The 21433-nt window shown below is 42.6% G+C and overlaps 9 protein-coding genes across 9 annotated transcripts; 3 read left to right on the top strand and 6 right to left on the bottom strand.

The window, feature by feature from the left end:
- Positions 1-994: 994 nt before the first annotated feature.
- On the bottom strand, positions 995-2482 carry CYBJADRAFT_124199 (uncharacterized protein; the record flags this gene model as incomplete). The annotated part of the gene is made up of 1 exon (XM_020212526.1): positions 995-2482. The coding sequence occupies one exon, from the start codon at positions 2480-2482 to the stop codon at positions 995-997; it is 1488 nt and encodes a 495-aa protein (XP_020072635.1).
- An 800-nt stretch (positions 2483-3282) lies between these two features.
- Positions 3283-5929, bottom strand: MRD1 (RNA-binding ribosome biosynthesis protein MRD1). Its single transcript, XM_020217477.1, has one exon. The coding sequence runs from the start codon at positions 5879-5881 to the stop codon at positions 3368-3370; it is 2514 nt and encodes an 837-aa protein (XP_020072634.1). The 5' UTR covers positions 5882-5929; the 3' UTR covers positions 3283-3367.
- Positions 5930-6389: 460 nt separating this feature from the next.
- On the top strand, positions 6390-7385 carry MUM3 (Mum3p; the record flags this gene model as incomplete). The annotated part of the gene is made up of 1 exon (XM_020216229.1): positions 6390-7385. The coding sequence occupies one exon, from the start codon at positions 6390-6392 to the stop codon at positions 7383-7385; it is 996 nt and encodes a 331-aa protein (XP_020072633.1).
- Positions 7386-7410: 25 nt separating this feature from the next.
- On the bottom strand, positions 7411-8652 carry RNA1 (GTPase-activating protein RNA1; the record flags this gene model as incomplete). The annotated part of the gene is made up of 1 exon (XM_020212511.1): positions 7411-8652. One exon carries the CDS (start codon positions 8650-8652, stop codon positions 7411-7413), a length of 1242 nt encoding a protein of 413 aa, XP_020072632.1.
- A 335-nt stretch (positions 8653-8987) lies between these two features.
- On the bottom strand, positions 8988-9440 carry MBF1 (multiprotein-bridging factor 1; the record flags this gene model as incomplete). Its single annotated transcript, XM_020216811.1, has 1 exon — positions 8988-9440. One exon carries the CDS (start codon positions 9438-9440, stop codon positions 8988-8990), a length of 453 nt encoding a protein of 150 aa, XP_020072631.1.
- A 304-nt stretch (positions 9441-9744) lies between these two features.
- On the top strand, positions 9745-10986 carry HGH1 (Hgh1p; the record flags this gene model as incomplete). Its single annotated transcript, XM_020213577.1, has 2 exons — positions 9745-9768; positions 9832-10986. The coding sequence occupies 2 exons, from the start codon at positions 9745-9747 to the stop codon at positions 10984-10986; spliced, it is 1179 nt and encodes a 392-aa protein (XP_020072630.1).
- Positions 10987-11037: 51 nt separating this feature from the next.
- Positions 11038-12816, bottom strand: TFG1 (transcription factor IIF subunit TFG1; the record flags this gene model as incomplete). The annotated part of the gene is made up of 1 exon (XM_020212492.1): positions 11038-12816. The coding sequence occupies one exon, from the start codon at positions 12814-12816 to the stop codon at positions 11038-11040; it is 1779 nt and encodes a 592-aa protein (XP_020072629.1).
- Positions 12817-13660: 844 nt separating this feature from the next.
- On the top strand, positions 13661-15282 carry TYS1 (tyrosine--tRNA ligase TYS1; the record flags this gene model as incomplete). The annotated part of the gene is made up of 2 exons (XM_020216810.1): positions 13661-13672; positions 14095-15282. The coding sequence occupies 2 exons, from the start codon at positions 13661-13663 to the stop codon at positions 15280-15282; spliced, it is 1200 nt and encodes a 399-aa protein (XP_020072628.1).
- Positions 15283-15669: 387 nt separating this feature from the next.
- Positions 15670-21204, bottom strand: CYBJADRAFT_117904 (uncharacterized protein; the record flags this gene model as incomplete). The annotated part of the gene is made up of 1 exon (XM_020212243.2): positions 15670-21204. A coding segment is annotated over one exon (5535 nt), but the record flags the coding sequence as incomplete, so codon positions are not given.
- Positions 21205-21433: the final 229 nt, after the last annotated feature.

Genomic DNA, 21433 nt, shown 5'->3' with positions numbered 1-21433 from the left:
TTTGGATGTGCTTTCTGTCTTATTCCAATACGAGTTAACCAATCGCAAATCATTCCGCGCACTAGTTTAGTTCAGCATGCGTTTGAAATTGATCGATCTGGAGAGGATGCTCTTAGACCAATTGCACGATTGTGTGGTGGTTTCGTTGAATGATGCCTAGAACTCCTTAGCCTCACCATTCTAATTGAGACGGCCTAAATAACAGCCGGGTTGATCTACCGTGTGATTCATCGAATCAGCTCAATTCACCTCCTTATGTTAAGAGCATGAGGCAGTGGGAGAAGGCCGTGTAAAAAATGTCTTAAAACGGTATTTTCTGTGCCATGTACTATGTAATACGTAGCGTGTGGTGGCCTCACGTTACAGACTTACAATGTACAACTTCCACCTCCTAACTTCCAGTTCGCAAGCGGCCAAGTGCTCTTTTCTCGACACCTTGGGTAAGGCTCAACGTTAGAGTCCGGACCGTTCCAATAGCCACACGGCCAAAATAGTGTGGACCGGCAGTAAGTTTTCAAGGTTTCACCTCGCTTTGACAAGACAAAATTGTACGACCCATTAACTCAATTCAGAGATAGACTTCTGTAGATTCTTCATTTTTAAACTTCAGTGTATCTTTGCTACTTTGTTGAGATTACAATTGCTGTGCTCACGTGGGCCAGTACTGTGTGGCTGTGTTTCTTTTGGTGTCATTGATTTCCAGTATAACGTACTTCAACATTGCCCAGTGATGTCTTCTCCGCACAGTGTGACACATTGCACTTGCGAATCCCAACAATTATGAATAGGACAAGAGCTTTCTAGTGCTATAAACCATTGCTTCCAGTTCTAAGGGAAAGAGCAGTCACAATTTACAAAACTTGCTACTCAATCGATTACCCTCCACTTTGAGAGAAGTGTTATGATGGTCACGTGACTATCATGCGTAGTCTACTAAACATCAACAACTAATCAACAGAAAACAACAAATTGGGTCTATTAGGAATGTACAACTCTATAATCCGTTGCTTGCACACGTAAAGACTGTGCCATACAGTCCACTTTGATAACTCAGAACAATGGAATCAACAGATGCATAGGTACCAGGTCCCAAAATATAAATACCGATACCAATTAGTACCCAGCAGATCACATAATCAACCTTCTCTCTGGTGGTTAGCACTCCAAACAGGTGTCTAAAGTTTGTAAACTGACCTTGGTATTTGGCCTCTTTTATTCTGAAATAGGCAACTCCCCAGAATACAAAACCAAACCAACAGTCAAACAGCGACGACATCAAAGATAACAAGTCGGAGAAGAACGGAATGACTTCAGCAATGACAAAAGCAGCAATCCATGTGGCAGCATTGATGAGGATCCACACACTCCAACCTTTCAGCGTGTGTGATGTTCTATGCTTACTCTTGGAGTCAAACACTTTGAAAAACAACAACTGTGATGATACGTTGCCGTATAGTGAGCCCAAGAATATGATGGTAGGAATAGCAAATGAGAAAGCTGCAAGTTTGTACTTCCATTGCAAGGATCCAAAGGCAGGTGCAGTAATGTATGAATTACCTACATACACATATACGATGGAGCCTGCAAGTGCAAAGACAATCACTTCGCATAGAGTCACCAAATATAGTGCCTTTTTGAATTCCTTTGGGTTCTTCATCTCACCGATGAAGGAAGGATAACAGATTTGTCCAACAAATGTGTACACAATGTTAAGCATGGCAGACATTCCAGAGACATACGTTGTGCCTTCCTGGGGCCACAGGTGCCACTTAACAGGTTCTCCTTCGATAAAGTTATCAGGATGATCTTGCACGCCTGAAAAGATCATCGCCAACAAAACAGCAATGAACATCGTTGCAGCGGAGAACAGTCCAATGATTGACATATGGGAAAACGTTCTCGGTAATGAGATGAGAAAGCAAATCGCAGCTGATATAACAGCAAAAACCACTGTACATTGGCTATGGTGCGTCACTGTGTTGAGATACTTAGCCCCAACCAAGACGTGCAAAGCCTGGATCAATGTGTTGTTCAAAAGGAAACACACTGCAGTAGCATACCATGCCCATTGCTTACCCCAGAATAACTGTCTTCCAATATCACAAATGTTCTGCAGATGTGGATAACGAGAACAGTAATCACCAATGATGAGACCCGTATATAACGTGGTACCTGCGACAAATACGGTGATTATAAGGCCTGGAATCAACCCCAGCACCGAGTATGACCACGGGAAGGACATGATGGCAAGACAGATGTACTCGGAGAATAGAAGCATCGCTGTACGCTGCCATGAACAAGAACGGTATTTGATCTGATTACCTTCTTCTTCCTCAATCTCCTTATGAAGGATGGCGTCTGCCTCTAAGGTCTCTTCGTCGTCATAGGAGTTTGAAGGCACATTGACCGTTAATGGAACCCCATTCGACGACTCTTCCAGGTATTTTTCATAGTCTTTACTGTCTTCCTTCGTTAAAGCCATATCAGATAAAGCCTTGATAAAGACATTTAGCGTATTCAAAGAAGCAGGGGAGTTATGGCCAGCTTTTTATACTACAAAATTGGTGATTGAATCTTAACATATATCATAGCAACTCGATCGTCGGTTCATGGACAGCACTATGGCTTTTATGCAAGCAGATGCTCAACAATACCTAATTTCTTTCTTTTTTCATGTTTTTTCACACATTTTCGCCTCTACATCTGTATACTTTTTGCTCGCGATGACGTTGCCAGAAGGACTGGCCCATGTGCCACAACGAATTCGCCACAGTGCCACATGTTAATAAGGCAACATAGCCGATAAACCATTGGTATTTTTTGTCCAATCTTTGAGATTCATCAGATGTGGTTTCCTTGGCCGTTCATTAGCACCAGTGCACCAGCGACTAAGATAAAGCATCTTGGAGGAAAATTGTTCATCCTGCCCTGTCGAAACGGTTGCCTTCAAACTGATGCAGGGGACAACCTGTAAAAGGTGCATCGAAGAAACAGATGAGGCGGTCGCTGCCCAGCGAGTTGCTAACAATAAATGCAAAGAATGAAAGGGTCATATAAAGCAATCTCCCATCTCTCTTAAGCAAAACCTGTTCTGTAACCGTGAAGATAATAACCATACTGTGTATGCTAGGCAAAAAAAAAGTATTATATCTAGCATGGTATTGCAGCAACTTATTCAAGATGAGTGAAGTTGAAAAAGCCACTGAAAGCCACAAATTATGGCACTGAGAATATAAGCCACTGTGGCTTGGAATGTAGACTCTACAGGACATAAGTAATATTACCAAGGTCAACAGTTGCGTTGGCAGGATGATTTAATAGTTTTGTCTTTATACCCCTATAAACGTAATGAGAAGGAGGGAAAGGTTCACTCTTCGTCCTCATCTCCCAAGTCAAGTTTTCTTTTCCCATTAGATCTTAAAGCTCCTAACTGAGTTGTAGCGACTTGCTTCTTCACCTTCTTTGTCATCTTTTCTATTTCAGCCTCTGCATCCCCACTATCTTGCTCTGCATATTGCATAACCAAGCGTCTACCAAGGAGATGGACACCTTGGAGTTGATCCATAGCAGCCTCAGCTTCGTTAGGTAACAAGAATTCAACAAAGGCAAAACCTCTTGCAGACTTGTCGAACTTCTTTGGAACTCTGACAGATTTGAGTTGACCAAACGAATTGAAAAGCTCAAAGACGTCCTTTCTTGTAGCCTCAAACGGTAAGTTCTTGACAATGATCTTGGAGGATTTGGATTTGGATTTCTTGGAGGATGATGACGACGAAGTTGTGCTTTGACGATGCGAGAGCTTCAAGGAAAGTTTATGGCCATCGAGAACAACACCATCAATAGCACGGACTGCAGTGTTTGCTTGATCCTTCGTCTTGAATTCGGCAAACCCGTATCCCATGCTTTGTGTCTTTGTTGAGTCTCTTGGATCAGGTTTGGTCTTGATCGTAGCAAGGACAAATCCATCCAATTTTGACATGAGCTTGGTGAGATCCTGTGGTGTTGTGGAAAAGTTCAAGTTCTTCACAAATACAGATACAGTTGGTCCTTCAAACACTTCGGTATCCTCTTCAATAATATCCTTTTCGTTGTGTTGGATCTCCTTTGCATCTTCTTTGACTTCAGAAGTTGTGACAATTTCATCTTCAGATGGTGCTCTTGTGAACAAGTCTTTTGGCCCCTTCTCAAGATAGAGAATACTCTTCTTAAACCTTCTGTATGAGAGCTTGGTGAAAGCACTTCTCCCACTTGGTGCGTCTCTATATTGAACAATGGCTATGGTACCGGAAGGTGGCATGATGACTCTCTTTAACTCGCCATATGGGCTAAATAGATCCAATATCTCAGATTCTGTTGTGCCGTAGGGGATATTTTTAGCGAGTAAGACGGCATCGTCACGTTCTTTGGTTTGGAATTTCAAAAGATCAATGCCTTTACTCTCAAAGAATTTCCTCACATCTCCGATAACATGTGCTTCTGCCAATGCCTGTTTCACAGCCGAGCTGGCGTTCTCTGGATCGATCAATTCGGACTTTTGAACACCCAAGTCTGCTGCAATGGTGTCCATCACAGCATCTTGGTTCAAATAAAGCGAGTTCCAACTGAACTGGGATTTCGAAGCGTCGTTCTTCTTCTTGAGCTCTCTCTGTTTCTTCAATGGCAGATTCTTCAAGTCAAATTCATCTAATCTGTGATCTTTCTTCCCTTCTGCTGGAATGATGTGCATCAAACGACCTTGGAAGATTTGCTTATCGAGTTCGATATATGCGTTCACAGCGTCGTCTGGATTTACAAACTTGATATAACAGAACCCCTTGGATTTACCTGTTCTTGTATCAATGGCAATATGAACCTCTTCCAGCTCTCCAAATTTGCCAAACAGTGTTCTGAACTCATCCTCTGTAGCCGTGTATAGGATGTTTCTCAAGAATAAACGGCCGGTTTCCCTAATCTTCTCAATTGATAGCTCCTCGTCGTTCTTTTCCGGTTCAATTGGTTCAAGTGGTTCGGATATTTGTTGTTGAAGTTTGTCATCTTCAACTACCTTCTCTTCTGATTTTGATGGTTCAGTTATAGTTGTGGCAGTTTCATTCTCTGAAATTCTAATTCTTCTCTTCTTCAACCATTCGAGATCAGAGATGGCCTCATCGTTCTCCTTACTCTCCTGCTCCCCCTTGGCTTCAGCATTGTTGAATGCATCCAATCCCATCATTGGCTCATCTTCTTCTTCCTGGTCGTTCTTCTTTTCACCAAAATCTTCGTAATCATCGTCACTTTCATTCTCTGGTAACTTGAAGATTTCATCTGCAACCTCATTTTGGAACTTATTCTCAACAGATTCACCTGATTTCAGAGCAAGTGCCTGTTCTAATAGCGAGTTAGATGGCGCACCACCTTCATTGACAACGATATCGTTTGACCAAGATTTAGTCTGACCAGAGGGGTTTGTAGCCTGGATGAACTCTTGCAACTCAGGGTTCTGTGCAATTTCATCATCAATTCTGTTCTTCTTTTCAAGTTTCTGTCTCTTTCTCTCCCTGATTCTCTCCTCCTTCTCCTGTTCTCTCTGTTCACGTTCCTTGACTCTTTGCAATGCCTCTCTTCTCTTCTCCTTGAACGATTTTGGCACTGTTGGGTCGGCAAAACTCTTCGCCAACGAAACGGAGAGCTTTGCAGTGTCCAGGAAGGACCCATCAAAGTACTTCACACAGTCTTCAGCATCTTGATCGCTTTTGAACCCGATGAACGCAAACCTTCTGGATTCACCTTTGGAGTTCTTTCTTAGCTTAACGTCTGTAACCTGTCCCTTCTTGGAGAAGTGCTCCTGTAACCTTTCCTCGGTTATATACTTTGGCAGGTTCTTAACAATAATACGAGACATGGCTTTCACAACTCTTCAACTCTCGCTTAATACACACACACACCTGAAGATGTAACCTGTGTTCAGGACCCAAATGAAAAGTTTTCTATTGCCTATTGATCGGGTATTAAATTTATGTCTCGCACTTGCAGGTGAAAAATTGCTGTTCCGGGGGCGATGAGCTGCCTGATTGGGCAACTTCCGAGGGCGACATTATACCCTTGTGCTAAGATCAACGCTTTCTCTCCACTTTCTCTCCACTTTCTCGACAAATACGCCACTTTATACCCTGTTTGTAGGAGCAGGAGCGTGCCACACGCTGGTGGATGAGGCGCATAGACTGGTGTGGCTCATTTGACATTGTTCAATTGATGCTATAAGCTGTTGTGTAGAAGGAGAATGCTGTCCACAAATATGTTTTGTGTCATAGTTCGCTACCTTGGAGCATATTGAACGTTGATTGGTATTTCTACTTCTTTTATCGCTGTTTACTTATGGAGTAGGCGGCCGGTTCAGCATAGACACAGCTATGAGCCGTAGACTGTTATCACTAGAGATACTAGGCGACATTGGCATACACCCGGTGCCACTGGAGCTTTCAATATCAAACGTGTCGAAAGGATTGATGCTTGTTATGGTGTTTCTTGTGTATCTCATGTTGGAAGCTCAGATGACAGCGTGGTGGTATATATTGTTCATGATACCGGAGAGCACGATGTGCACTGTGAAGGATTCCATGGTTGACGTGTTTTGGACTCTGTTGATATATTTGATCAACAAGAGGAAGATCAAAATCGTTGTGAGTGGTGTCAACTTGAAAGATGCCGAGGTTCACGAGGCGTTGAAGAACTGTGTGGTTGTGTCGAACCACAAGTCGCTCTTTGACTATATGTTGTTGTACTACTTGAAGACGCTTGTGGAGAAGGCAACGATGGAGAGGATATCGTTGAGCTTCTTTACGTGGAATTCTCTTTGGAAAGGACCCAGTTTAAAGCTCCTTTGGAACGTATTCAACAACGATGAAAATTGGCAGATGAGTCCCATGGACTTGGAGCGAGAGCTAACGACCCTAAAGAGGCAGAGAAGCTGTGGTGTTAATAGTTGGATCGCCCATTTTCCAGAGGTCAATATCGTCACTGATAGGAGCCTATCGTTACAGAATCAACAGCTGGAGCAGCACTACCTTCCACAGTTCAACAATCTACTCTACCCAAGGTTCAACAACTTTACCAACTTGATCAAATCTATAGGGAAAGGTGTCTCTTATTCATATTTGAAGACATTTGTTGGCATAACCATCTTGTACTACAACCCAATGAAGAATTGTTTTACAAACCCTACGCTCTTTGAAATCTTGACGTTGAAACAGCCTGTATTCATCATTGACGTGGATATCCGATTGAGGCCCTTGAACAAGTTGCCATTGAAAGAGGGGAAGTTGCAGAAGTGGTTGGAGAATGAATGGATAGAAAAGGATAAGATACTCGAAGCTATGCAGAAACAGTTAAAGCTTAACGTTGATTGATAGTAATTCTATAGAGCCTTCAGTCTTATATCGTAGCCTTCTCCAATTCCTCCGCGAGTTTAGTGACATCCTTGTCATTGTTGTCAGGAGTGTAAACCTCTTGTTCTTGTTCAAGCTCCTTCTCCAAGATTTCAGCTTCAATCTCCTCCTCGGATTCTTCCTTTTCACTGTCTGTTTCATCTTCATCACTGTCGAGTTCTTCCAAGTCGTCAAGTTCATCGAGTTCACCAACGCCTCTGTCTTCAAAGATGGCGTTGATTTCATCGATAACGTTATTCTCCTCTTCAAATCTGTTACCGTTCAACTCCAAAAGTTCCAAGTTTGGCAATTTATCGGAGATGGCATCTTTCAACAGCTCCAACGCCTCTTGGTCCAGCTCGTTGTACTGCAATTTCAACACCTTGAAGTTCTCAAGGACGTCACCACCTTTCAATGCCTTGGCCAACTCAAGCGAGCCCAATGGGTTCAACAAACAGTCGTTAACGTTCAACTCTTTCAAGTTCTTCCAAGATGACAAGTGGTCAGCCAAGATCTTTGCAGATCTCTTTGTGATGGTGTTGTCTTGCAAGTCGATGATGGTCAATTGTGAGTTATGCTTCAAACCTTGGGTAATCAATCTAGCAATACCTTGAGGTCTGATACCGTTCTGGTACAACTTCACAACTTGCAAGTCAGCATGTGCTTTCAAACCAATGGACAAATAAGTGGTTGAGCCGTTCTCCAATCTGTTTCTCCCGCAGATAAAAGTCTTCAACGAAGGTAGTGCCAACTTCTTCTTGTTGAGACTCAGCTTGTACAGACATTTACCGATACGTTCACCGGCAAATGGACCCATACCGTTATTGGAGAGGATCAAGTGCTCCAGATACACAGCCTTTGGTAGGAATCTTTCAACAGGCTCAATGGTTTGTAGACCAAAGGCATTGTCACTCAAGTTGATGATGTGCAACTTTGGAGCATCGAGCAAAGCCGGGAGCAAATAGTCCAACGATTGTGGAATCTCAGTGTTCAATCGACCAGTGAACAAATCAGAGAAGTTCACCTCCTCCAGGGTATCCTTGTGTAGTTTCAATGAGTCAGCAAGATGCTTTGAAGCATCAATACCAATGGTGTTGCCTGAGAAGTCGATCTTCTTGACGTTCTTCAACTCATCGAGTTCCTTGAGGTAAGGCTCAATGTCCTTGTGAGTATCGAACTTCAACGCTTTGCCAGCGAGGGAGTACACCTCATCATCTTTGTATTGTGGTGTGAAGTCAAGGGATGCCATCTTTCTGAGCTACAAGGGACTTTTGTCTTGTTGTTTGGTGTCCGAGTGTTTGATTCCAGTGTTTGATTGCAGTGTTTGTTTGTTTTGGACATTTTTTTTTGGCTTTTTTCCTTTTGTCGATGCTTTTTTGTCCTGGAACTGAAAATGACAAAGCGGGACATGTCCTGGGGGCAGACGAATGCTGAGGATTGTCCGGGACAAGAAAGGATAGAAGAGACAAGACATACGGGATGAGACAAACAGCAGAGCTGTCAGGCTACTACGATAGACACTTAGAAACTCCATAACGTCATAACATTAAAAAGGGTTATAAAGAGGAACAATTCCCCTTCAAATCACTTCTTTGGACCGTGCAATGGAGCACCAATGTCCTTACCTCTCAATTTGACACCCAAGTTTCTCTCCAGCTTACCAAGAACTTGTTGCTGTGGGATGGCTCTACCAGCCTCGTAGTCGTTGATGACGGTTGGCTTCTCGTTGATCTTGGTGGCCAGGTCCTTCTGCGTCCACTTCTTCTCCTGTCTGGCTCTGGCAATGGCCTTACCAACACTGGCATCCACCTTCTTTGGGGCAACGACATCGTCTGTTCTATCAATCTTGGTCAATCTTTGACCTTCAACGTCATTGGATCTGTTGGAAGAACCGTACTTCTTGTCAACAGACAGGACAGCACCGGTTCTTCTGGCAGCGTTGATCTGTGATTGGGTCTTTGCAACTTGTGCTCTTGGACCACCACCACCAATACGCGCCTTGGAACCAATGATTGTAACGTTATCCCAGTCTGACATCTTTGCAATACGATAAGCTTCTTCTTGCTTAGTCTTACGATGCAACAGAATTCGTCGAAAAGGTCTAAGCTGTGGCGAAAATAGGGAAAAAGAGCCCAGGGAGAATATTTGGTGTACGGATGTGTCCCGTGGAAACTTCTGGAAAGTTTAACCGCAAACAGAGAAAGCGCTCTTTACAAAACGAGTTCGCGGCTCTCTGCTCATCGGTCGGGGCAGCACAGGACTGAGTAAATTTTCACTGGATGTAGTGCTTAGTAAAACCATTAACAACGGTTCAGCATTCACGTTGAAAAGGCAGAGAACAATGGCTAAGTCGGAGCTAGAAGAGGTTCGTGGTATATTCAAATGGTTTGCTATACAGCGAGACCAATTACTAACTCGGTATGAATAGCTTGTGGAGTTCTTACACGATGAAAGAGACCCTGTAAGATCAGTGGCATTGGAACACCTTGTTGGGTTCTCTGTAGGTCCTCAGGCCAGTGTATTCCATAACGACAACTTTAGACCGATCTTGGATCTTAAGGTGTTGTCAATGAGTATTGGAAGAACCACAGCATTGCATGCATTTACCATACTGGCCAACCTGTGCTCTGACTTGAAGGTTAGAGACATAATTGCTACAGATGACGAGTATCTACAATTCTTGGTTAACAGCATATTGGATGTCAATAACAGAAACGCTGATTTGGTTTGCATCCTATTGGCAAATGTTGCCAAGCATGAAAATGCAAAGAAGTTCTTCACCTTTGATAAAGTCCAAACTGCGTCCAATGATGTTTTCAAGAGCCCAAAGGCCATCGATTGTCTCATCGATGTGTTTGTTAAGGGTGCCGATAAATCTTTTAACAAATCGGCAAACTTTGATTATCTGTCCTTCTTCTTTGCAGATGTGTCGAGATTTGTTGAAGGCAGAAAATATTTTGTCACAGAGCAAAAATACGATGGCGTTGTGCCAATCAGTAAACTGTTGGTGTTCACTGAGATGTATGACTCCAAGGTTAGACGTGAAGGTGTTGCCTCAACAATCAAGAACTCTCTGTTTGAGGTTGAGGCTCATGTGAACCTGTTAGATGAAGATGGTGTTAATATCTTGCCTTATTTGCTCTTACCAATTGCAACATCTGAGGATGCCAACCTGGACGAGGAAGAATTGTTCAAGCTACCAGACGAATTGCAGTTACTTCCAGAAGACAAGAGAAGAGAGCCAATTGAAGAGATCATCTGTGTCCATTTGGAAAGTTTGTTACTCCTTTGTTCAACAAAATCAGCAAGAGAGTATCTCCGCTCCAAATCCGTTTACCCACTGATTAGAGAATTGCACAAGAATAGTAACAACGATAAAGTCCAAGAGATTTGTGACCGTATAGTCCAGATGCTGATGAGAGATGAAGATCCTAACAATGACAAAATGGAGGAAATACCAACAAAGGAAGAGTTGGGTGATATCGAGTCTGACGAGGAAGAAGCTAAGAAAATCGAACAACGTCTTGAAGAAGAAGCAGAAGAGGAATCAAGTGATGATGATGAAATTGTCGAAGTGGTATAGATTAGATACTTTATGTACTGTTGCTTCTATATATATGCACTTTCTGTCAGGTTATGTCTCAACTTTCGTAGTCTCCTTTGGTACGAGGAAGCCATTCTCTGTCTTGAGTAGTTGATTAACCAAGAGTTTGATTCTACTTCTATTCTCTGGGTTCTTCAGCTTGGATTTCAGCTTGATGATCAAATCTTTAACAGTGATGTTCTCAGCGTTGCGTACAACCGACAGAACATCTTCAGCTGTAAGCAAATCTCCATTAGAGGCCTGCACAGTTGGTATTTGAATAGGCTCTTCCGATTTGACAGTGGTTGGAATACTGTGTTCATCGTCCTCCAATTTGATCCGTTTGGTATATCTAGATTCGTCATCACTTCCCGTGTATTCAGGCACTCTTCTCTTCGCATTTGGATTCCATTCACCTCTTGGGAACTGCATCAGCACGGAAGGTAAACCTTTAAGAACAACAAACCCAATTGGAGAATTAATAGATTTGACTTTAATCCTTGTACCTGGAGCTGGACTGGATTGTCTTGTCTGTACAGATGAACCTGCTGGTGAGACTGATTTGCCCAAGTCAGCAGCGATGATCTCTTCCTCGGAGTTGTCAATTTCCAAATCTGATTCATTCAAGTATGGATTGACTTCATCTTCTGAATCATAGATACCCGTACCTTCAGTTTTCATCAAAGTCTTACGAACTCTTTCACCATCTTTATCAACTTTTCTCGCTTCAAAGAGATCATCGACATCGTCTTCTTCTTCACCGTCTTGGTCATGTAATCCCATGGCATTGGCACCAAGCATCTCTCTTTTCATCTTCCGTTCACTCTCTTTGTTCTCTTCTTCATTACCATCGATGATTGGAGCCTCCTCATCATCAGCGAATTCTTCATCAAAGTCCAGGTCATCATTGTCAGAATCACGTTTACCGTTATCATTTTCAGAGGTTCCCTCAACCGTTTTCAGTTTCTTTTTAGTACGTTCATATCTCGTCAACTTTTGCTCCTTTTCATCTAAATGTTTCATCAACCACCTTGGCACTGTATTGTGCTTCTCCATTCTCGCCTCCGCTTCTTCCAGAGTAAGCGTTGCATACTTGTTTCTTGGTGTGAACTTGTACACTTTGTCCACTGGAATCATTGTGAACTTGTCATCTTTCAACACCAGTAAGCAATACGTGTCTGCATTGGCAGCTTCGTATTGGCCAACCCATGTGTTTTGACCATCCCAATCTTCCATAACCCACGGATAAAACTCCTCATATCTCAACTTTCTATCCTCCTCCTTCATAACTCTAACTTGTCTGGTCTTTCTATTGTCCTTGAACAGTTTCTTCCTAGCGCCACCGTCAGGAGCAATGTTGGCCTGCTGTTTAGCCATCTTTTCAATCCTCTTCTCCTCCTCAGTCTTTGGTTCAGGTTCAGGCTCAGGCGCCACGTTGGGATCATTCTTTATATCGAAAACCACACGACCTGGCTCCTCAGCTTTGGCCTTTTCCCTCGCTAGCCTCTCCTCCTCCGCAATACGACGGGCTTCAGCGTTCTCCCTTTGACGTTGCTCAATCTCAGCCCTCGTAAGCTGATACTGTAGGTTCCTAGTCTCCTTCCGGTGCAATCTAACAGGCTTCGTGAATGACTCTGAGGGATTGATCTTATGCTTAGACTGGAACTTCAACACATTCGTTCTCATATTCTCAATATCCTCGTCCTTACAAGCAACTAGGGAGTACTCCTTGTAGTCCGCTGGGTCTTCAGCCTCCTGCTTTGGTGCCACTGGGATCTTCTTAGGGCGTTCACTCTTGATAGGCCGTCTCCCAACAGGGCGGGAGGGCATACGAAGGGAGTTGATGGACATCTTCTCTTGCAGTACCGGTTTCTATCGATAAAGAAGTTCGCTGGAGATGGTTTGACTGGTTGTTTCTGTTGTTGTTGTTGTTGTTGTTGTTCTTAGCCGCCCAAAGCATTTTTTCTGTGTTGATCGATTAATCATCGCTGACATAATAATCTGCGTGCTGATTAGATAAGCAGAATGTTACGTAACATGAGTCGCGATGATTACATAAGCCATACAGAAGACACCTTCTATACATATATACCGTCATTACACCCGTTGTTAAACACGCAGACACCACTAGCTTGTAGGTTTGACCTATTCCACTGTTAGTACATATATTCTCTCTTCTCGTGAAACCATCACAGCAATAATGGCAACAGGGACTCACTTTAAAGTGTAGTGAAATCAGTGAAAAGAGCAGTGCCTTGACATGCTGTACAAGGAAGTAGAAGACTCTTAGCCCATCTGGATCGTCGCTTTTCTTAACATCCTGCAGAGAGCCGAACTTGCACGTCTTGTTCCACCCTGTTAGTACGTTTAGCTTCGTTCATTGATGCAGCATACTCACCTCTAGCAGCTTATTCTCCCTCCCCAGCCGAATCTTAAGCGATTGCTTGCCATCTCTGTTCTTCTGGGGCCATTTCGTATCATTCTCTAGCAGAATTTCACTCTCTTTGACCATACTAACCAGCACTCTGACCACCGAGAGGCTGATATCCAGTCTTTTGGTGATTGTATCATCAGACCTATAATGTGAATTGTTCTTGTATCGTACTACACCGAACTTCATGCCGGGCTTCATCTCCACTGAAAGTTCCAGAAACTCGTGTCCAAACTTACCCTGATGACCACTATAGTACTCCAAGTAGAAGCCATCTTGCAAAGGGCAATCTACGCCTTCTTCAGACTCAATCTCCATGATCAATTGAGTGGTGATGAGCTGAATTAGGCACACCAACAGCTCAGTTCAAGGTGTTCCTAAGCATCTGGAAAGGGTGCACGCATCGTTTTACAAGGCCGTTCTGAGATTTACTCAGGGTACAATGAGAACATTAACCACTGGCCGAGCCTGTAGGCCGAGCCAACGGGCCCCATCGTCGTATTTTTACAGCGTAAATTTCAGCACACATGTAAGACGCAACGGGCGATGGATGCTCTTCCCGTTGAAATTTCCCTTCCATCAAACAACAACTTTTCACTTGTTGTTGATTCTTCCTTCTTCCTCCTTCTTTCCTTGTAAAGTAGTATCCAAGTAGCTTGAGAAGTATGGCCCAGAAGCTTACACCAGAAGAGCAATACGCTCTCATTACCAAGAACCTTCAAGAGGTTCTGCACGGAGAAATCATCAAGGAACACTTGGAGAAGAATGAACGTCCATTGAAGTTGTACTGGGGTACTGCACCAACTGGTAGACCTCACTGTGGTTACTTTGTTCCTATGACAAAGCTTGCAGACTTTTTGAAAGCCGGTGTCGAAGTTGTTGTGCTGCTCGCTGACTTGCACGCCTTCTTGGACAACATGAAGGCACCATTGGAGGTTGTCAACTTTAGAGCCAAGTACTACGAAAAGGTTGTCAAGTCCCTGTTGAAATCCATCAACGTGCCAGTTGATAAGTTGACATTCGTTGTTGGCTCCTCCTACCAGCTCTCAGAGAAGTACACCCTCGATTTGTTCCGTCTCTCCAACATTGTATCCCAAAATGATGCTAAACGTGCCGGTGCTGATGTCGTTAAGCAAGTTGCAAACCCACTCTTGTCAGGGTTGATCTATCCTCTCATGCAAGCTTTGGATGAAGAGCACTTGGGTGTGGATGTCCAATTCGGTGGTGTTGACCAGCGTAAGATCTTTGTTCTTGCAGAGGAGAACTTGGGCTCTTTGGGTTACAAGAAGAGAGCCCATTTGATGAACCCAATGGTTCCAGGCTTGACACAAGGTGGTAAGATGTCAGCTTCTGATCCAAACTCCAAAATTGATCTTTTGGAAGAGCCTAAGCAAGTGAAGAAGAAAATCAACACTGCCTTCTGTGCTCCAGGTGTCGTTGAAGACAACGGTTTGCTCTCTTTCATCAAGTATGTTATCGCCCCAATTCAAGAGCTCAAGTTTGGTGAAGGTCATTTCGAGTTCCCAATTGACCGTCCAGAGAAGTTTGGTGGTCCATTGAACTACACTTCTTACGATGAGTTGGTGAATGACTTCAAGGAGTTGAAGCTGGCACCACCTGACTTGAAGAGTGGTGTTGCTGACCAGGTCAACATCCTCCTGGCTCCAATCATTGAGGACTTCAAGAATGACCCAGAATTCCAAGAGGCAAACGAAAAGGGTTACCCAGCTCCAGCAGCCGTTGAAAAGAAGAAGAAGGTTAAGAAAGATAAGGGTTCTCGTTACCCAGGTGCTACGAAGAGTACAGAACAGAATTCAGAGGAGCAAGTGACAGAGAAGCTCAAAGAGGCTAAACTGGACAACTAAATTCTTAGATCAAAAGGACTTCAATAAACGAAATATCACGGTATAATTAACACGCAGAGAGCAGTCACCGGTAAATGTTACTCGTCAGCTATACCACTATCGTGGACCAGAGGTTTTATGAATTTGCATGGTTCCTCCAACTAGGTTATTCCAACTTTCCAGCTCGCCCTGGTTATTGGATTCACTTAGCTCTGTTTTTTGAACCACCATCATCTCCTGTGTTTTTCTATCAAAGACAATAGATATCCTTTGATGTATAGATTAATTTCACTGTGTCTGCACTTCATTTTCCACTTTAAAAACATCATGTCCCAGCCCTCATCTCTAGATATCTAACAGCAATTAACTTTTCTCTGACTATTACACATTATGGACACAGTTGATGCGTCATAAGGTCTCCCATCCACCAACATCGAGTGCACCTTCGAGCATTCTGGTGATGTAATTTTGAGAGTCTTGTTGCATCCAAAGTGTCCGAGTTATGTTGTCATATTTTTCGTTGTTCAATGTCATGAGATGTGGAACCTTTCCTTCAACATCATTCTCTCCATGGAAATCAACATAGGGTGCTGGATGGAAAGAACCACAATCTCGATTCAATAACAGCAAAGAGTTGTGCTTAGGTAGAAAGAAAATCCCACTTTGGTTGATGCATTCTCGCTTAACATGGTTGTTACATTCACCCTCCAAATGCTTAGCTGATTTCTTTTGTAAGGAGACAACGCTACCACAGAATAGACAAATGGCAGGATCAAAAGAAGGTCCCAAAGACAGATACTCTTCCTTACTGTAGAATAACTTCGTGTATATATCATCGAGTCTGTGAGGAAGATCTAACAAGCGAATAACACCAGGGTAGTCAATAGTGGGAGCTGATAATTCGTTTTCCGTCGTTGAAATGTACCTGATATATGATGTAAACTTCTCCCTTTCGACAGAATGTGGATTGTTAAATAGCATCAACATTTCACTCAAGGTTGGTAGATTCAAGAGCTTACACAAGCGATCCGATTCCAAGCCTTCTTCAATGCACAAGTTTGAGGAGCAGATGTTGTAATCTCCACATGTGGCAGCAGCCAATATTGAGACTCTTCTTAAATAAGGTGTGATACAACGGTTGAGCATAGTGTAAAGAGTAATTGCAAACTCACTTGTTTCGAATATCTCATCAGATATATTGTCAAAGAGTGGGTGGTTATCCCTAAATGCTCTTGCAAGTGTCATTAGGTTTGCCTCGCTATCTTCATTGGTGTTCAATAATGGTATATCACATAGGCCAATATCATCGCCATCCTTATCAAAGTTAGAATCTTTAATCTGTGACAATAATGTGGAGATCTTTTGCATGATTTCAAACATGAATCCCAAGCGATATAATGAATTTTGTGAGACATCACGGTATGGTGTACACGAGAAGATGAAGTCGAAAAAATCAATATCATCAAAGGCATCAAAAACCCTGTCTGAGGAAAGGAAAGTTAACTTTCCAAGTGCTTCCTCTGCAAGCTTTACTGGCATCCCCTTTCTTTTACCCTCAACTTCTTCCTGAATAATACCCAGTCCAAGCATGGTTTTACGGAATTCAACTAGAACTCTCAAATTGGTCATGATTTGATTGGAAACAAGGTCGGGTACTAAACCAGATGGCGTAGACATACTCCTGCAAGAGATTTCTGAAATCCTTATTGTATCCCGTACGAGTCTTGTTAAATGGTCCATTGAATGGATTGGAGAAACAGAATCAATTCTGGAAATGATGGCACTGGTCACAATTTTGAAGTTCTTTGGTAGATCTTCACTTCCTGTTTTTAAAAGACCCTTGTACTCCTGTTTCAAAGACTCATCTAAACAATTCAGCATATATGCAGCAAAGTCCGTAAGAGATGACGGTTCACAACAAGAAGTTTTTCTAATATCATCAAAGCCTTCATACCATGATTCTTTAGAGTTGACAAAGTCGTTGAACTTGTTCCGATTTTTGGTCCATAAGACTGGTATGAATGCGTTTTCCAAAGACTTGCACAATGGACAGACATACTCCCAATTCTCAAAATCCTCTGGAATTGTTCTAATAATCTGGGTGTGACGGGACTTTGATGATTCCAGATGTTCTAAATAGCAACTGTAATGCATTCCATGGCCGCAGCTTGTTGTTAATAGATCACTCTTAATAGACTCTTGTCCATTCACTGGGAAAGGTGGCCCAATAACCGCAGTCCTTTTTTGATCACTTAGATAAGTTGTCAATCGAGGATCACTTTCCAACTGGGAGGTGTCATCCATGCTTCCAACATCGTCAAATGATCTCAAAAGCCAGAACTTGTCATTGAAAGGAATGGTTCTCTCAACGGATGAAGGAGATATGTTACAAGCAATTCCAAAGAGTGAATCGTTTCCCAGACTCATTTGGCATAATATGCAGTGCTCTTGAGGATACTCCCAGCAATCATCGTTATCTGATTGAGTCATATCTTCATCACTCAAATTGTTATCATTGCTGTTTTTACTCACAAAGTTGTTCTGACGTTTCTTGAAATTAGCCATCAATTTGTTTCGTCTCTCTTTAGCAAGCCTCTTCTTCCGTTCAAATTCTGTCTCTCCGTTAGAAACATCAACCGCATTCTTTGTCAATAATGATGAATCAAAATGCTCAACTTGTTCTTCGAGATAGTCGTTGACATGTATATTTTTATCTGCTAGTGCTTTGAATATCTCACGGATCTTTGCATAATGAGACAAATATGACTCATCTAGTAGAAATTTGTAGAGTAAAGCACCAACACTTTCGTAGTAAAACGGTTCGTTATGTTCCACGGTGAGTTCGGAAAAAAGCGTTTCGCAAAACGTTAAACATGTTGATCTATGAATACCATTAACTCCAATGTGAATCAAGTGTAATACCAGAGTCATTATGGACTCGGTAGTTTCCAGTCCTTCTCTGTTGACGAACTTCAAAGTGCTCTTTAGAAACTGTACGAAAATCCTGGATGATGTGACAGTAAACAAGTTCTGAAAAAGGGTTCCCTCCAAATTTTGCAGTTTTGGTTCAATAAATGTTTCATCGTATGGAATTCCTTTTTCTTTCGACATACGTTTACGCAAGACCTTTTCTGCTTCATCTCTCTTATTTGCACTATAGTGTACATAATAAGGGTCAATTTCATCGTATAGTTCATCTTTCAATTTGTAATGCCCAACTCCGTTGGCACCGATTGGAGGTGAATAATCCGCAACAGATTCTAGAACAAGATCAAAGCGTTTCTCGTGATACATGTACTCGGGAATTGAGGCACAAAGCTTCGAGTAGGACAGCTGTTGGAAACACAAGTAGTGAATTATTTCTCTCCGTATTCTCTTCTCACTCATGTCTTCCACCTCGAAAAGATATCCTGTATCACAAAGTAATTGAATGCAGAATAGCAAAAATTCCTCAGCCATCAAGCTCAATGTAGAGTCTTCGTAGTCTTCTTCATTGGTAAAGTCCTCATTCAGCCAAGGTTGAAGGCTCCATTTATTGATGAAGGTTGCCATGATCTCACTTGCAGGAAGCATACACATCAAAAATTGAATCATGTAAACATCTCTCTTGAATGCAGATTCTCTTAATCCACTAGTTTTGTAGATGTTCAACTGTGTGCGGATGCTGTATCCGTTTCTGACCCATAGGCCAACACGAATTTGTGCGAGAATCACCAATGTCCTCAATGGATATTCGAGAAGATGGAACAAAATATCGTCACCACGAGGTTGCAACATTAATTCAAAGTCTCTAATATCCGTAACACCTGAGAATTGAATGGCCCATGTCGTAAAGGCATGTAATGGGTGGACAAGACTGACTCTGGACAAGTGAGGTTTGGAGTCAAAAACCGAAAATGGACCTTCAATGGTGTCCATAACTGTTGTCTTCAATACTGAGTTTTCGATCTTCTCATGATTTGGTTCCACCCGAGAAATAGAACGTTGGCACATTATGGTTCTTTCAGTAATGATATATACCAGATGCATGACTTCATCATGAGGAAGCTTCAACATAGCCTTTGCAACAACTTCTGCAAGAGATGCAGTTACAGAGTACATATTGAAATATAGTCCGTAATCATTTGTTTCATATTCCACGTGTGCGTGTATTGCTCTCTTTAGAACGGGTTTCCCTTGGAACAACTCCAGGATATCACAAACCTGCATAACAAAATCTGAATTTATCACATCAACCAAAGATGTGCTCTTTGTAAGAACACAACAAATATCAAATATGACTTGGCCTATTCTTCTGTTTCTAAAAGCTGCGAGCTTTAGATCTTCATGGACCACTTTAACCATTGGCCAAACAATTTGTAAAGTTGTTAGGTAACAATAAGCGCACGATAGAAGTACCGTTAGATCACCATGCTGTGCTATTTGTGTAGCATTGGATGATGAAGTAAAAACCTGCGTTGTCAACGTTGTCATGCAGCTATACTCAGGCTCTCTATCCATTTGGAAAAACATCTCCAAGAGCTTTGGGTAAATATCAACGTATTGACAACATACAATTGGTCTGTAATGTCTGTTCGACGTAAGAACGGAGTTCATAAGCTTGTGAATATCTGTTCTGATTGCTTTCCAAAGTCTGATGTCAAAGTAAAGGAGATACTGTAATCTTGAGCCATGAAACGTCGTGTAATTCCAAATACGGAAATTTGGATCATATTGGCACTCCTTTGCAACAGACTCTTCAACATTCCATGGATTTGTGGGTCTACTCCAATGATCTTGGTAAGCGTCATCAGGGTTCAATGGCAGATTACCCCATAATGGGATCTTTGTGAAATCACGGAATCCGCCAGGCCCTGGTGGTGTGCCCATTTGCAGGTTGATACCAACATCCCATTTACGACAGAAAGCTCTTGATAAAAGATCCCTGGAAATGTTGTAATTTCCAAAGACTGGTCCATTGACCATTTCGAGGAGCCATATGATAATTTCAGACGACATTTCCTCTCTAAATGTGTCTCTTGAGTTTCTGATACAGCAAGGTAAGCCAGCGGCACGTAGTTCGTTTTGAGCTTCAATGAGCTTCTCAAGATCAGTATGTGTCATTACAGTTGCTCTTCCCACCTTGTTCACTCTGTCTGTCACCATCAGTCCAAAGTCTTCGGCTTTGTCGGTTGTGAGTACAATCTTTTGCAGAGCGTCAACAATTTGCTTGTTTTGCTCATTGTAGAGCACAAGGGAGAACGTTTCAGAGGGCCAATCCGTACCATGGTACTTATTCTGTTGGAAAACTGAGAAATGTTTGTTCAGCAACACTGTGTTAGTATCGGTCTTTCTCGATTGATTCAGAATTGGAGTTGAACCGGCCAAAACGTCAACGACAAAGTCAAGTACGATTTCGAACGTTTGCAGGAGGGATATTTGGAAATCCTCTGGAATCTGTGATATTGGTGTCTCTTCACAATTGGCATGTTTACAGTGGAAATCTCTCTTCCAGGCATCAGAATCTCCACAATCACAGACACCACCATTTTCTCTTTGACAGATTAATGGTATTATCGCATGACCCTGGTGATCCTCCTCGACAAAGCAGTCCAGACACAATCCGGATGATTCATCCTTACCACATGTCATACAACGGTATATCGGTTCACCTTTCTTGAACATCCTTCCACACGATCTATTTGGATGCGAGGAGTCGTGATAATGGGCTCTTTGGAAGTAAAACCCACGTCCTTCCAAATGCTGGTACCTCTCTGGCAGGAGCACATGCTCCCAATTCGTCGGAAGCACAGAGCCATCAACATCGTTGAATAGGTGCTTCATGTACTTCCCCTGGTGGGAAGCAGCAAAGAATAATACCCTTCTTAGATCAACCTTGACAGCTTTGCTAAACCGATGCTGGTATCTCTTTGAGAACTGAAGCAATGACTTCTTCAAGAGCTCACCATTAAGCTCGAAAGCCTCCGACGGCGTACATTCACCAATATCCCTCTCAAGCACCGTGCTCATTCAGATGCTACCAGTGTTCTAATCGAGCTTTTGTCCAGGTATGTCCAACCGAGCTCAGTGGCATGTGTATGTCTTTATGGACGATTTCGCCATCGATGGAAAGTGACGCAAACAAACCGTAAACAAAGGACTGCGCCTACCGTCTCCAGTCATCGGGGGGGGG

The sequence above is a fragment of the Cyberlindnera jadinii genome (assembly GCF_001661405.1).
Source record: "Cyberlindnera jadinii NRRL Y-1542 unplaced genomic scaffold CYBJAscaffold_2, whole genome shotgun sequence".
Classification (NCBI taxonomy): Eukaryota; Fungi; Ascomycota; class Saccharomycetes; order Phaffomycetales; family Wickerhamomycetaceae; genus Williopsis; species Williopsis jadinii.
This window is presented reverse-complemented; position numbering and strand designations above follow the sequence as displayed.

What these genes read in the sequence shown, in the direction of transcription:
- MRD1 (XM_020217477.1), bottom strand. Translation starts at nt 5,881, where the DNA reads ATGTCTCGTATTATTGTTAAGAACCTGCCAAAGTATATAACCGAGGAA.